The sequence below is a fragment of the Pongo abelii genome, chromosome 17, assembly GCF_028885655.2.
Source record: "Pongo abelii isolate AG06213 chromosome 17, NHGRI_mPonAbe1-v2.0_pri, whole genome shotgun sequence".
Classification (NCBI taxonomy): Eukaryota; Metazoa; Chordata; class Mammalia; order Primates; family Hominidae; genus Pongo; species Pongo abelii.
Window position 1 is genome coordinate 84,960,525 of NC_072002.2, and position 15,885 is coordinate 84,976,409.

Genomic DNA, 15,885 nt, shown 5'->3' on the forward strand with positions numbered 1-15,885 from the left:
ACCAAACAAAAACAAAAACCAGCAACAAAAACCATAACTTAGAAACCAGATCTTTTTATCGACGCTACCTAAACCATCACAGGACAGCATTAACTCAAAGAGAAAGCCACAGAGGAGCTCCAAGCATCAGTAAAAACTGAGAGCTTTACCAGCCAAGAGCTTTCGGACTTTCTTCAGTTACTTATTTTCTTTTTGTTTGCTTTCGAATATCTCAAATCTCACATTTTTTATTTTATAAAATGCAATTTATAATTTTACTTTCAGTTAATAATGTGATCTGTTAATGGGTAAATTCCTATAAGGCCTTTCTGAAGGTCACTCACACCTACTCGCTAATCCTATAAGGAAGTTTCCCAGAGCAAGTGCTGGAGAACAGTGCCCACTATCTGCAGCTCTCAACCTTTGAAGTGAGGAATTTTTTAAAAGATCACAGAAGCCGAGATGGTCTGAGGAGGAGTCTCAACGTGTGTGGGCTGAACATGTTCCACAGTTATTTGACAGGCATTGAAGGCTATAGGACACCAGCTCTTACTCATGTGTGAGGCCACAGTCCCCACGCTGCACTGGCACCCACACACCACCAACACCCATTCTGAAGAGGAAATGTATTCCTCATGTTGTGGTTGACAGCTGCTTTCAGTGCTGGGTAAAGAGCTGTTGTGGTAAAGGTGTGAGTTGTCTTGATCACTGAGAGTTGAAGGAGGAAAAACCAAGAACTGTGTAGTTTCCAGCTATACTCAAAGAATGTTCTGGGGTCACAGGAGAATCACTGTCCGAAGCTTCAGCTATAGCCCATTCTCTAACAATTCAGCCAAGCATACCCCTACTCTACGATCATCTTGAAAATATAAATATCTGCAATAAGAAGGGTACAGTTTCAAGTTTACATAGGTAGTATAAATAAACAAAATGGCTACACACGAAGATGGCAGCCAATTCCACTCCCTGCTCTGGCTTGCCTGAGTGCATTTGACAACAAGCCCAAAGTAAAAGTTTCCTCTGGATTTTGCTACCGCTTAGAAGTGTCAAAGACTGGGGTGTCTCACGGGGCATAAAGGAGGTGAAGGAGGTAGAGAGAAACCCAGGCATCGAGACAGACAGACAATCTCACTCCCCAAAAACCCAAGCCTGTACCTGTGCCTGTACGTGAATTCCACTGTATCAGCCATTCGATTATTGAATCCAATTGTGTATATAAATTTAGTATTATCTTGCTTTAGAGAGTTTTTAAAGTTTCTCTTTTTTTTTGATTTTTGATTACAGAGCTTTACCCGAAAGCCTGAGGGTTGATTCCCACAGTGACATGTGCTCTTGTGCCTGCTCCTTCCTAGGCTTAGCACAGGGAAAGCACGTCGATAAAAACAACCTTGGCACACGTTCTAGTAATCATCCTCTTTCAGTTTCCCATTTACTTCATCCTTGAGAAGTGCAGTGACCATAACCTTGCTTTCTGTGAGTCTTAAAATTATTTTTATCATCTGCCTTCTTTATATACTATTTTATTTCACTATGGAGTGAGATTTTTAAGACTTTAAAATGTTTCTGCTTCATCCCTTGTGGATTCCTTATAGGTACCATTTAGTATTTTTTTCTTTAAATGAAAAACTGCTAAAATGTAACATTTTTTAGTCTTGTATGTGTGCATGCATACACACACACATGGATATATAAAACCTTTATGACTTATTTCTAAGCTCGCCAGAATGGGCCTGAAGAGAGAGCTCATGGCTTCATTCTCTAATCAGTTGATTTGAAATGATTTTTTCTTATTTCTCCATCCGATTTAAGAAAATTAAAAGTGATAGAGATACATATGATAGACAAAACTGAAAAAAGTCTACACAAGGACTAAAGAAGCTAGCAGGAACTGGTGACCCTTATAACAGGAGAATAAGAAAGACTCTTTCTCTGTGGCGTTCTTAACCTTGTTTGAAATTTCCTTTGACAGGCAATAGCCTTTCAGACCAAGTCTCCTCCTCCATCACTTTCATCTGTCATTAACAGATATGATAGTGTCATTTTCATATGTTTTCTTACTTCCTTCTGAATTTGGGATAGGCAAAACAAAAGCCAAAATGAAAGTGTGCAAGTACCTTAAGATAGGTTGTAAAATACAATTACATAGTGCATCTGGCTTCCCTTGCCTTTTGAAGCAGTAATTCAACATGTCAACCAAGCCATGAACTGTAAACTGGAATAAATTGCATTAATTTGTTAATCAATTCTATGTGTTGGTTCAATTTTAGAGGTTTTTGTTGTTTTGTTGTTGGGGTTTTTTTGAACAATGAAAATTATCTTCCAAAGTAGGTTACACTGGAGCCAGAGCTGTCTATTTTCTAGATAATTTTCTAAAGCAATTCTCCTGGAATAGTGCCTACTAATCTCAACATCCGAATTTTCTGAGTTGCCTCCTTCAAGGTGAAGTTCAAATTTCACTTTTTCAGGGACTCTGCCCTGAATTTCCTAGGTAAAATGAAATTATATCCTCTAGACTACGATGCGACTTATTTTTTTGCCTCAAATAATAATTTGTGATATACAACTTTTCTCTCTCCCAATCTTCTGCATCCTATTTAGAGCTAAGATCCATGTCTTTCTATCTTCCAAACCACTGAACATTACATTGCACATTGTAGATTCTCAGGAAAGACTTGATGAGTGAATTAATGGATAAGTGGGTTCAGCTCCTGCAAATCAGCACACCCATTTATAAAAGCCAGATTAGAGACACTTCCCTCTCCCTAGCTTTAAATCAAATTTAAAGGCTGAGATTATACCCCAGCATTAGAAAAACATTGGCCATGCTGGCCTCAACTAATATATAGACCAGCATGATCTTTAGAATGCCTTTCATCATAGGATTCCTCAGAACTGCCATCAATTCTGGAGCCCTTAATATTAAAGGAATCTCTTTAGTGCCACTAACCAGCACATATACACAAGAATGAATGAAAACTTTGGCTGCTATGTCAGCTGCTGGGAACCTGGACAGAGAACACTTGTCCTTGAAGGGTGTAGAGATAAGAGCATTCTAAGAATGAGCATGGATGGCATATAAGGAGCCTCATCCAACCTGGGAGAGAATGAGACTCTTAAAGGGAAACAGTGAGGAACATCTCTGTGCCCAGTTTGAGATAAATGGACTGGAATATGGGAGATCACAGAGTAAGCAAACATACGATACAGCCAACACAAAGCACCTGCATGTGTGGAGCAAGAAAATCTAACCCTCTACTATAAATGTGAGTTCTATGTGTCTTCTGCTCTCACAACAATAATTTGCCTGTTCACTTTCCTCTCCCTCCCCTGACTCTCCCCCTTTTCTCTATGCCCTCTACATTCTTTAACATGAACACCTTTCTTTAACACACTACAATGTGACCATCCTCCAAGCCACAAGCTATGACCTTAGACTTCTGCCCCATCCATTGGTACTTTCTTAGTTAACCCTCTTGTTCACATGTGCTGGATGATCATTCAGATGACTTCAAATTGGATATTTTCAGTCCTGGTTTGTTGTTCCATAATTTCAATTGTCAGCTGGTCAAAGGCTACTTTACAATTTAATACACCTGAAACAGACTTATTTCCACTCTTGCTAGCCAAGTTGGTATCTTAATTTCACATCCTTTTTACTAAAATCATCATTTTTTAGTCCTTGGATCACAAAAATTTGAAACCATTGCTGAAACTTACCTCTACCTGGCCCCCAGGCCATATCAGAATGAAGATTTCATCCTTACCTTAGACCTTTGAACTGCTCAAAATTGCAATTGCATCTCTTTTCACCATTAGAAATCAGTAGATTTGGCCAGGCGAGGTGGCCTATGCCTGTAATCCTAGCACTTTGGGAGGCCGAGGTGGGATGGATCACCTGAGGTCAGGAGTTTGAGATCAGCTGGCCAACATGGCAAAACCCCCGTCTCTACAAAAATACAAAAATTAGCTGGGTATGGTGGTGCAGGCCTGTAATCCCAGCTACTCAGGAGGCTGAGACAGGAGAACCACTTGAACCCAGGAGGCAGAGGTTACAATGAGCCAAGATCATGCCACTGCACTCCAGCCTGGGCAACAGAGTGAGACTCCATCTCAAAAAAGAAAAAAGAAAAAGAAATCAGTAGATTTGAAAGAAATCTTCTAAAACATTTTGAGACAAATGGGAAATAAAACACCTATATAAGGAAAACACCCTGACTATGAGCCCTAAAGACGCTTTCAGCCCTTCCTGATTCTATTCTATCCCCCACCTACCATGTTTCTGAACTTTGCTTTTCTTTATAGTTTTACCACGTTTGTATCTAAATAACATATTGTTTAATTATGCATATTTCTAAAACCTTTAAAGAAAAGGAACCCTAGTTTACCTATTTTTTTTTTTTGTAACTTGCTCTTTTCTTTCAACACAAAGTTCATGAGCTTCATTCATGTCGGTGAGCAAGTGATAATTCACTCATTTTAGTGATGTAGAGTATCCTAATGTGTGAATAGACCTCAGTGTGCTTTTCTGTTCTACTGTTGATGGGTATTTGGGTTGTTACCAATTTTTTGCTATTGCAATCACTGTTGCTATAAATACTGTCAGGAATTTTCCCTATAGTGAGAGAACTCTTGGATACCAAACAGAGTAGAATTATTGGATCATAGGATTTGGGGGTTTAACTAGCTAATGCCATACCATTTTTCCAAAACAGGTATGATGGTTAATTTTACGTGTCAATTTGAAGGGTGTTTTGGGATGAGATTAACATTTAAATTGGTGAATTTTGAATAAGCAGTTTGCCTCCATAATGTAGGTGAGCCTAATTCAACAAAAAGACCGGCCTCCCCAAGCAAGAGGGATTCTGCAGCAGATGACCTGGGCTTCATCTGTACCATCGGCTCTCCTGGGTCTGCAGCTTGCAAGCCCATACTGCAAATTTGAGCTTATCAGTCTCCATAATCATATGATATAATTTGGCCGTGTGCCCACCCAAATCTCATCTTGAGTTGTAGTTCCCATAACCCTCACGTGTCGTGGGAGAAACCAGGTGGAGATAATTGAATCATGGGGGTGGTTTCCCCCATCCTGTTCTCATGATAGATAGTTCTCATGAGAGCTGATGGTTTTATAAGGGGCTTCCCCTGCTCTGGGCACTCATTCTTCTTCTCCCTGCTGCGATGTGAAGGACATATGTGCCTCCCCTTCTACCATGATTGTAAGTTTTCTGAGGCCTCCCCACCCATACTGAACTGAGAATCAATTAAACCTCTTCCCTTTCATAAATTACCCTGTCTCAGGTATGTCTTTATTAGCAGCATGAAAATTGAGTAATACAGTAAATGAGTACAGCAGAGAGTGGAGGGTTGCTGCAAAGATATCCACAAGTGTGAAAGCAACTTTGCAACTGGGTAACAGGTAGAGGTTGGAACAGTTTTGAGGGCTCAGAAGAAGACAGGAAAATGTGGGAAATTTGGGAACTTCCTAGAAATTTGAATGACATTGACCAAAATGCTGATAGTGATATAAACAATGAAGTCCAGGCTGAGGTGGTCTCAGATGGAGATGAGGAACTTGTTGGGAACTGGAGTAAAGGTCACTCTTGCTATGCAAAGAGTTTGGTGGCATTTTGCCCCTGCCCCAGAGATCTGTGGAACTTTGAACTTGAGAGAGATAATTTAGGGTATCTGGCAGAAGAAACTTCTAAGGGGCAAAGCATTCAAGAGGAAGCAGAGCATAAAAAATTTGGAAAATTTGCAGCCTGATGATGCGACAGAAAAGAAAAACATTTTCTGGGAAGAAATTCCAGCCAGCTGCAGAACTTTGCATAACTAATGAGGAGCCAAATGTAAATCACCAAGACAATGGGGAAAATGTCTCCAAGGCATATCAGAGACCTTCATGGCAGCCCCTTCCATCATAGGCCTAGGAAGGAAAAGTGATTTCCTGGGCCAAGCCTAAGACCCCCTGCTCTATGCAGCCTCGGGACTGCATATGGTGCCCTATGTCCCAGCCATGGCTAAAAGGGGCCAACACACAGCTCAGGCTGTTGCTTCAGAGGGTGCAAGCCCCAAGGCTTGACAGCTTACACGTGGTGTTGGGCCTGCAGGTGCACACAAGTCAAGAACTGTGGTTTGGGAACCTCTGCTTAGATTTCAGAAAATGTACAGAAACACCTGGGTGTCCATTCAGAAGTTGCTGCAAGGGCAGAGCTCTCATGGAAAACCTCTGCTAGGGCACTGAAGCAGGGAAATGTGGGGTTGGAGCCCCCACACAGAATCTCCACTGGGGCACTGCCTAGTAGAGCTGTGGAGAAGAGGGCCACCATCCTTCAGACCCCACAATCTGAATCTGATCCACAGACGGCTTGCACCATGCACCTGGAGAAGCCACAGACACTCAACACCAGGCTGTGAAAGCAGCCAAGAGGGGAGGCTGTACCCTGCATAGCCAGAGGGGTGGAGCTGCCCAAGACCATGGGTGCCCACCTCTTGCATCAGCATGCCCAGGATGTGGGACATGGAGTCAAAAGAGATCATTTTGGAACTTGAAGTTTTAATGACTGCCCTACAGGATTTCAGACTTGCATGGGGCTAGTAGCCCCTTTGTTTTGGTCAATTTCTCTCATTTGGAATGGGTGTATTTATCCAATGCCTGTACCCCCCCTTGTATCTAGGAAGTAACTAACTTGCTTTTGATTTTACAGGCTCATAGGCGGAAGGTACTTGCCTTGTCTCAGATGAGACTTTGGACTGTGGACTTTCAGTTAATGCTGGAACGAGTTAAGACTTTGGGGGACTGTTGGAAGGGTATGGTTGTATTTTGAAATGTGAGGACATGAGATTTTGGAGGGGCCAGGGGCAAAATGATACAGTTTGGCTGTTTCCCCACCCAAATCTCATCTTGAATTGTAGTTTCCATAATCCCCATGTATTGTGGGAGGGAACTGGTGGGAGGTAGTTGAATCATGGGGCCAGTTACCCTCATGCTGTTCTGGTGACAGTGAGTGAATTCTCACAAAATCTGATGGTTTTATAAGGGGCTTTTCCCCCACCTCACTCTGCACTTCTCCTTCCTGCTGCCATGGGAAGAAGGACATGTTTGCTTCCCTTTTCACCATGATTGTATGTTTCCTGAGGCCTCCCCAGCCACATTGAACTGTGAGTCAATTAAACCTCTTTCCCTTAGAAATTACCCAGTCTTAAGTATTTCTTCATAGCAGTGTGAGAACAGACTAAAACATCATGTGAGCCAATTTCTTATAATAAACCTCCATGTATATATACATTGGTTCTCTTTCTCTGGAGAAGTCTGACTAAAATAATAGCGATACCAATTAATCCTCCTGCTAGCAGTATGTAAGGGTTCCAATCTGTAGATGCCTATTTGCTTACCTTGCCTGCAAACTCTTACTCTCCTAGAAGGCTGCAGCTAGTGTAATCTTTCAGGTGGTGAAAGAAAAATCTGGTTTTATTTTGTGTCTCTCTCTAAGAACTATTCAGAGATGTCCCCTGGTCTGCATTACAGATGGAAGTCAAAATTCCATTAGGCAACATCAATAACTTTTCAGGTTTATTTCTGACATTCTGCTGCCCTGGTGAGCTGCAACTCCTTTTTCAAGCACAGAATCTACTGTACTAAAGCTTTTCCTGAGACTCTAAAGTATCATAAGCTGAGCCCTTTTGCTGGTGCAGGCAGGGAGAGAGTCTCACTCTCACAGTGTCTTCCTTTCCTGGGAGGCTGCCTCTCAGGCCACCTCTGTGGGTGTAGAGGGACTCAGAGTCCAGGGTGAGAACCACATCTTATCCAAACCCAGTGCCCTAGTCAGAGAGGGCCAGGATCTGCCTCCTGCATGAACTTTACACCTCCACTGTGCCCTTCTTTAAGCCATCAGTACCCCCAGGGCACCCTTCCCTCTGTTTTCTCTCTTCCCCAGACCCCGGCTGCTCTAATTAAAATATTCCTTCCAATTCTTCAGGGTCCAGCACGACTTTTCTCTACCATGGCCCTCCCTGGTTCATTCTGCTGGAGTTAAGGTCTCTGGCTCTTCAGAAAAATCAACTGGGGTCACTCTGGTGCTGTCACTTGGCAGCTTGATAACCTTGGACAAGTGAGTCTACCACCCTGAACCTCAGTGTCTTCTGTTGTATCATGGGAACACATTGCCTCCCCATGGTGCTTCATAAGGATTAAATGAAATGACACTCAGTTGCAGCCTACAGAGCAGGCACCCTGTAAACACTAGGTGGCAGAGCATTCTGAGTGGGTCACTCATTTTGGGGGTATTTCTGTAAATGCAACTATATTTGCTTTAACTGACTAATAAAGCCAGAGACACATAAGTGACAGTAATTTTCTCCATGACCTCACAAACTCTGCTAGAAAGGGCTACCTTGAAAATATTGTCCCCCAAGTCATCTCTGCTTATTTTCTCACAAACTAGGTAAAAACAAATTCATTTATTCTTACCATCAGAGTCTCTAAATCAATTGCTAATGAAGAAATGCGTGTTCTGGAAAGAACACATATTTTCAAATAACTTTGTATTAGTAGTACCATTTATTTAGAATAAGATGTCCTGTTTGCTCTTAAACTCTAGGCTGAAAGCTGGAGGAGGGTAGCTTTGATAGGAGGTACAACGGCCCAGGTCTACTTCTTTGAGGGCCGTTGTGGGTTCCCATGTCCCCCAGGCTGACAGTTACATCAATTTGCAACTTTATCTGCTGCAACATATGTGAAACTTAGGGCCTTGGAAAGACCACTAGCCCTCACTGCACTTCGATGTCATCACCTGTAAAATCAGGCAATACAAACGTTCAAGTGCACACAGGAGATTCAAGGAGGAAGTCTATGAGGATCCAGACTACGTAAAATTCCGCACATAATAAGCTATCAATAAATAGCAAAAATCAACATATTTACAGAGCATAGGGCCCAACTCCTTCATCCTTCTGAAGTTCTTACAATCTATTATACAAACTAGGATTTCTAGATTCAACTCTCTGATTTTTTTTTTTTTTTTACTATTTAATGTATTTTCAACTCCCCCTTTACAGTATACAAAAGTACAATATTTACAATCCCAGTATGTTGTTACTAAAGTACATAAGAAAATTTTAAGCACACCTAAGGTTAATTTTGAAATACAACTAATATTTTTTAAACTCACTATCATTCTTAGTTTTAAAAAGTGAAGCTCTCAAACTCTCAAAATAGGGTAGAATGCCCTCACTAGCCCATTGCATCAATCTGCTCTTTAAAATATAAATGATCAAAACAAGAGCAATGGATCATGGCTAAGGATACCATCATGAAGAATTCAAACTAGATGGACAGCTGGTATTCCTTCCTCTGACTGATAACTGACTGAAAATCTCCACATTGTATTTTTTTAAGCCCCATGAAGGGGAAAGCTCTCTTTTCCTAACCTCAAAAACTAGCAGTAACAACAAATCTGGATGAAAACAACAGGAAATATTCCTAAGGCTATTCATATGTGATGTTAAAAATCCTACCTTTGCGTAACAACAATCATTTAGTTCTCTACAGGTTAGCTCCATCCTCTATCTTGAAAGGTCGAGCTGTTTTCAATTGGTTGTCCTGTGACAGAAACCAAAACAGCTAATTTGGAACCCAAACTTTAAAGGCACACCACACAAGGCAGCAGTGGGGAGTGCATCCTGTTCTAGCTTTGGTGGCTCAGGCCTTGTTTCCAATGGCTCACTCTATGTTAAAAGCTTTGCCAATCTTCTACTTCGCCGGCCTGACTGATTTATAGTGAACTACACAGTAAAAACTTCCAAGCAGGATTTAACAGGTGTCTACATACAACAGCAAATGAGGACTTGTATGGTGAAATGGAGTCTTTAATAAATAAACATTTAACTAAGGAAACATTGCAAATTCACACTCTATAAGCCTCAGCTATATACACAAAATTAGTCTTCACCCTAGCTACACCTAAAGAGAAAGGGAAAACTAAATATATGAAGATGTTTCTTATCTCCTGACCATTTGATATCCCTCATATAATTCTGTAATTGTTCTTTTAGAGCATAGATCCCTTAAAAATAAAGCACTATTATGTCAGATGTCACAAAATGTTCTCTCTGTACAGCCATGAGTATAATTTGAGGGACACCGCACAAGAAACACACAGCTCCAAAAATATTCCCTTCTTTAGATTGTCACTAATATCTGAAAATTTCATTATTAGTCCTTTTGGATCACAAGCATAGGAAATAATAATAAGATGTATCATTCTCTGACTACCATGGGCCAAGTTCTTTAAATATATTGTCTGTCAGCCATTCAACAAGTAGAATGGTACTACCAACCCCATTTCTTCTTCAGGAACCTGAGATTCAGAGGGATCAAGCAACTAACACAAGGTTGATGGAAAGTGATGACTATAAACCCAAGTGTTTCCAATATACTACAAACCAGTTCATGTAGTCATCACTAGAAAGACAAAACCACAATCTCTGGTAGATAAAGCAAAAAACACTCCAAGGGATCATTGGGTTCTTTCTGACACCACAGCTCACAATTTATGAAGAAAGTGTCCTCTCTAGCTAAACCTGGATGAGGTGAAAGACAGAGCCAGGGCCAAGCTTGGTGGTTCATGCCAGTAATCCTGGCATTTTGGGAGGCCGAGGCAGTTGGATCACTTGAGCTCAGGAATCCAAGACCAGCCTGGGCAACATGTTGAAACCTCATATCTACAAAAAAATACAACAATTAACCTGGCATGGTGTATTAGTCTGTTTTCACGCTGCTGATGAAGATATAACCAAGACTGGGCAATTTACAAAAGAAAGAGGTTTAATTGGACTTACAGTACCACATGTCTAGGGAAACCTCACAATCAAGGTGGAAGGCAAGGAGGAGCAAGTCATGTCTTACACGGATGGCAGCAGGCAAACAGAGAGCTTGTGCAGGGGAACTCCTCTTTTTTAAACCATCAGATCTCATGAGACTTAGGCACTATCATGAGGACAGCATGGGAAAGACTTGCCCCCAAGATTCAATTACCTCCCACCAGGTCCCTCCCACAACACATGGGAATTCAAGATGAGATTTGGGTGGGGACACAGCCAAACCATATCAAGTGGTGGTGCACACCTGTAGTCCCAGCTACTTGCAGGGCTGAGGTAGCAGAATCACTTGAGCCCAGGAGCTGGAGGTTGCGGTGAATCCAGATCATGCTACTGTACTCCAGCCTGGGTGACAAAGTGAGACTATGTCAAAAAAAAAAAAAAAAAAAAAAAAAGAAGGAAGGAGAAAAAAGGAAAGAAAGAAAGAGGAAAGGAAAGAAAGGAAAGAAAAGAAAGAAAAGAAAGAAAGAAAACAAACTTAGATTTGGTACTGTAGGAAGAACCTTGAACACCCAGGGGTTGATGTGGTTGCTGAGTGTCCAGCAGAAGGGAATGGTGCTATGTCACTGTGATAAAGCCCTGAAAGGATCCTGAACCCATGTGTTGCCAACATCAGTTTAATCAAGGCTCAGGTTATCATTAAGACAACATAAAACCTGTGCTTTCTTCAGCTACATTCAAATTTGAAAGGCACTTCTACTCAGACAAAACAGCACAGTCAGAAAAATGAAACAGACTCCCAAGATTACTCCTTCAAAGCAGTAACATCAAAACATCTAGAAATGGAATTGGAGAATGCCACAGAAATACGAGAAGACATTCTATAGCTTCTATTTGGGCTTTATAGAAACAAATGTTGTAGGTGGATAAAAAGGGATTAAAAAAAAAACAAACTTGCCCTTACCTGACTGAACCACCTGTATCACCTTCTGCCAAGTTCCCTGTGGGTAAGTGTAAAGAGAGCAGGAATAGTAGCCAACATCATCTTCAGAGGCATTCCGAAAGAAAAGAGTCATGTTATTGGAAGCCATCGTTGAATTCAAAAAGTAAACCCTCTCAGCATAGGGCTTCCTTATGACCATGCCATGAGTAGGGCTGAAAATGGCTATGGAATCCTTCTCGGTCCCGATCTTGAACCACTCCACCTGTGTTAAGATGCCCATTGATGGATACACACATTCTAGAGACATGTTCTCGGCAAAGGGAACTGATGTATGCCAAAGCACCTCTTCACATAGAGCTGAAATACACAACATCACATTAATTCTGTTAGCCTTGATGATGGAAACACCAAATCAATATCTTAAGCTTTTGAAGACCTAGTGCACTGAGATCACGGTAAAAGCTGACAGTTTCTGCCTTCGTCTAAAAAGGTGTCCTGCTGATAATTGGAAAATGTAACTTTTAGTTTTTCTGAACAAGTGAGAAATTATCCTAGCCAACTAAAGAGCATTGTAAATTCTGAATATGCCACACTATATGAACAAAAACAGGAGCAAAAATGTTAAATGAAGATATAAAGATCATCTTTACCTCTGTATACATGAAGAAGAGCCAAAAGTAAAGTAGGATAATCCATCTCTGGAAACTGTTTGAAAGGCTGGTCTATTAAAAAAAAAATTGCTTTTTATAATGTGACATGCAGATCCCCGGCACAATGCAGTTTCCTTCCTCTCAGATGTTATCAGTCGTGTCTTCTTTTTCTAAAGTATGAACACAGGAAAAGGCCTTAGCTGAAAAGTCAGGTTTGCTCCTTTATAAGGATGGGCAGATTTGAGTTACTTCTCTCTCGGAGAACCAGTCGGCTTATTTTCGGGCTTTCATTTTCTACAGGGAGTCATTCATTCAACAAACATGTGCTGCATGCATTATCTGTGCCTAACTCTGCTGTAGGCAATGAGGATACAATAATACAAAAAAATATATATATATTGCCATGATAGAACTTACATTCTATGCGGAGGAGGCAGAAACTAAAATAAAGATGTAAAAATATAAATAATAAGTGAAAGGTGGTACACGCATGGAGCAGAGAAGTCCTCACTGAGAGCATAAGATGAGGCAGAGGCTGAAGTGGGTGGAGGGAGCCTACGCCCAGTGCTGACAGCCCATCCTGTAGCCTTCCTCTCACCTCTTCCTCCTTGCTGATCTCAGGCATTTGCTTTGATGAAGACCAAAAAACAGATCAAAAGCCCATCAGATACAAAAGTACGGTGGCCCAAGGCATATGCAGATCTACCATTATGAGAGATTTAACTTTTGATTTTGAAATAATTATAGAGTCACAAGAAGTCACAAAGAGAGTACAGAGAGGTCCCTGCCCCCAGGTTCTGCCAGGGGTCATATCTTACATAATTATAGTACAATATCAAAACAGGATTCATTTTTCAGGTTCACCATTGCTCTCTTCTTTCTCTTATAAAATACAAGTTCCAATTCTTAAGAACTTGTTAGGAACGTATCAGCATGTCAGTATAAAAAGTATACCCCTATAAAAAGAGGAATTGTATAAATGCATTTGACCCTGGTAAGACTGTCAAAACAGAAGATGAGTAAAAATTGGGAAAAATAGGAGCAGAAACCACTGAAGGCAATTTTATCTAATGCCGACCCTGAACTTTGTTTGTGACTCAGTCTCAAAGTGTATCAGCAAGTGTTGACTACTCAGCATGAGTATCTAATGTGGGAACTTTCTCAGGGAACATAAAATCAACAATGTAATGATAATCAGAACAAAATTGTAATGTGTACATATGATCAAGCATGGCGTCACCTTGTGTTTATATGGCATTATGTTTTCTAAAAGCTTTCACATCTATGATATTATTTGTGCCTCTAGTTGTTTTGTGATGTAGTCAAAAGAGGTATCTGTTATCTCTGTTTTGTAAATAAGTCAATGCAACAATTCCTCCAAATTTTACTGAGTTATGCCGGGTCCTCTGCTTAGTCCCTTGGAAATACAATCATAAAGAGGACACATCTCTGCTCTCAGGTTATGCATAATATAGCGGGTCATATCAATTTTACAAGCAATTTATTATAGCAAAACATGATCATCTCTATACAAGTCATTTGCTAAGTTTTATGAAAGCCAGAGAGAGAACAAATCATCCTAATAGATTGTGGAAAAGGTTTTATAGAAAAAGTAGGGGAAAGACAGAGGCGTGACAATGCGAGTGTTTCAGGAAATGGTATGACTACAGTCTAGTGGGTGGGGAAGTGACCGAAAACGAGTCTGGATTGAAAAGTGACCTGAGTGACACACATAAAGGAACTGAAACATAGCAATCAGAAACCGTGGCGTCATGCTAACTTCTGTAACTCCAGCACCCAGCACAATTCCTCAGGCAAAGCAGGCTCTCAGTAACGCCTGTGACGTTAACACATCCCTGAGAGGAACATGGAGCCGCCGAGGAGCTGATGGAGGAAGCGGTGCACAGAGCTTCGCATTTTGGAAAGATAATCTTGGTCACTGTACAGAACAAACTGGAGTGGCAAGGACATGGAAGACTTCCATCAGAATTGGAAAAATTAATTTCATCTATTATGTCCTAATGACAAGATTTTCTCCTGACAGGCACCAGCAAAAATGAAACTACAAATCCCGGGCTAAACCAAGTCCAGAGAATTCCTAAGGTCCTGAGAACAGGATCCCCCTAAGTACCCCTCCTTCACTCCTATCTTCTGCCTCAGACCTGTGTCCCTTCACACACAAACACACACATGGATACATGCACACACTGACACACACACTCACACACTCAAATGCATGAACCCACACATGCTGTCTCCCAAACATGGATGCACTCACACACACTTGCAGTCTCACTCACACATGCACTCACACATGCTCTAACACACATTCACACACACAACATGCACACACATACACATGTACCCACATACACGCTCACACTGTCTCAGACACACAATCACATGCATGTGCACACATACTCACATCCATGCACACTCACACTCATGCACTTACATGTTATCACACTCACATATGCAGTCTCACACACTCATACACTATCTCACACAATCCCATGCATGTACACACATACTCTCACACATCCACACACACACGCATGCACTTACACATGCTCTCACACTCACATATGCACACATTCACACTTTCTCACACACTCACACAATCACATGCAGGTGCACACATACTCTCAAACACACTCACATATACATGCACTCACACACATGCACACACACACGCATGCACTTATACATGTTCTCACACATGCTCACATATGCACAATCTCACACAATCACATGCATCTGCACATATACTCTCGAACACACTCGTACATGCATACACTCATGCACACATGCATGCATTTACACATGCTCACACACACATTTGCACACTCTCACACACTCTGTGTCTCTCCCTCTCTCTCACACACACATACTGCATCTGGCGTGATCTCAAAACAGAGAGTGTATGGCCAAAGTCTAACATACCACCTGCTCTTTTACAGAAAAACTTTTTCATGCTCCCAGTCTAGTTGGAAAGACAGACATCAGATGAACATACAAATAAATGCACAGTTATGAGGTGCATGTCACATTATGAAAAGGAAGCAACACACACAGGCATGGGAGAGAATGGCTGGGGCTGCAGCCAAGCAGAGGCTGTGTCAGGTTGGTGGTCGGGAAAGGCTCTTGGGCAGTGAAGTGTGTTCTGGAATCTGCAGAAGCAGAAGGCTGTGGCCACATGCAGGGTGTGGCCAGGTGTGAGGACGAGCAGTCCAGGTGGATAGGAGAGCAGGTGCACAAAGTCAGAGACTTTGTGGAAGTTTTTCAATCATTGTAGCTGGACCCATTGAGGGGAGATGGAAACAGAAAGACGTAGAAATGAGTGGGGTGGGAGTACATTTGCCTTATATACTTCCTGGTACAATTCTAAGAGCAATTGGAGATTGTTAAGCACCAGAATAATATGATCAGATTTAAATTATTAGAAAGATAACTGACCATCACCCATTTCACTTTCCTCACTCCTAGCAGTATCATGCC

At 41.4% G+C, this 15,885-nt stretch overlaps 1 protein-coding gene across 3 annotated transcripts in view; it reads right to left on the reverse strand.

Annotated features, from left to right (window-relative positions):
* Positions 1-15,885, reverse strand: part of CD226 (CD226 molecule) — a 141,339-nt gene that overhangs the window by 73,418 nt on the left and 52,036 nt on the right. For all 3 annotated transcript variants that reach the window (XM_054538076.2, XM_024235980.3, XM_054538077.2), the window contains 2 exons: positions 12,388-12,557; positions 11,759-12,094 (listed from right to left, as the gene is read on the reverse strand). In XM_054538076.2, coding sequence (XP_054394051.2) covers positions 11,759-12,094; positions 12,388-12,433 — 382 coding nt within the window. In that variant the 5' untranslated portion in view covers positions 12,434-12,557. The remainder of the gene's footprint in view (positions 1-11,758; positions 12,095-12,387; positions 12,558-15,885) is intronic.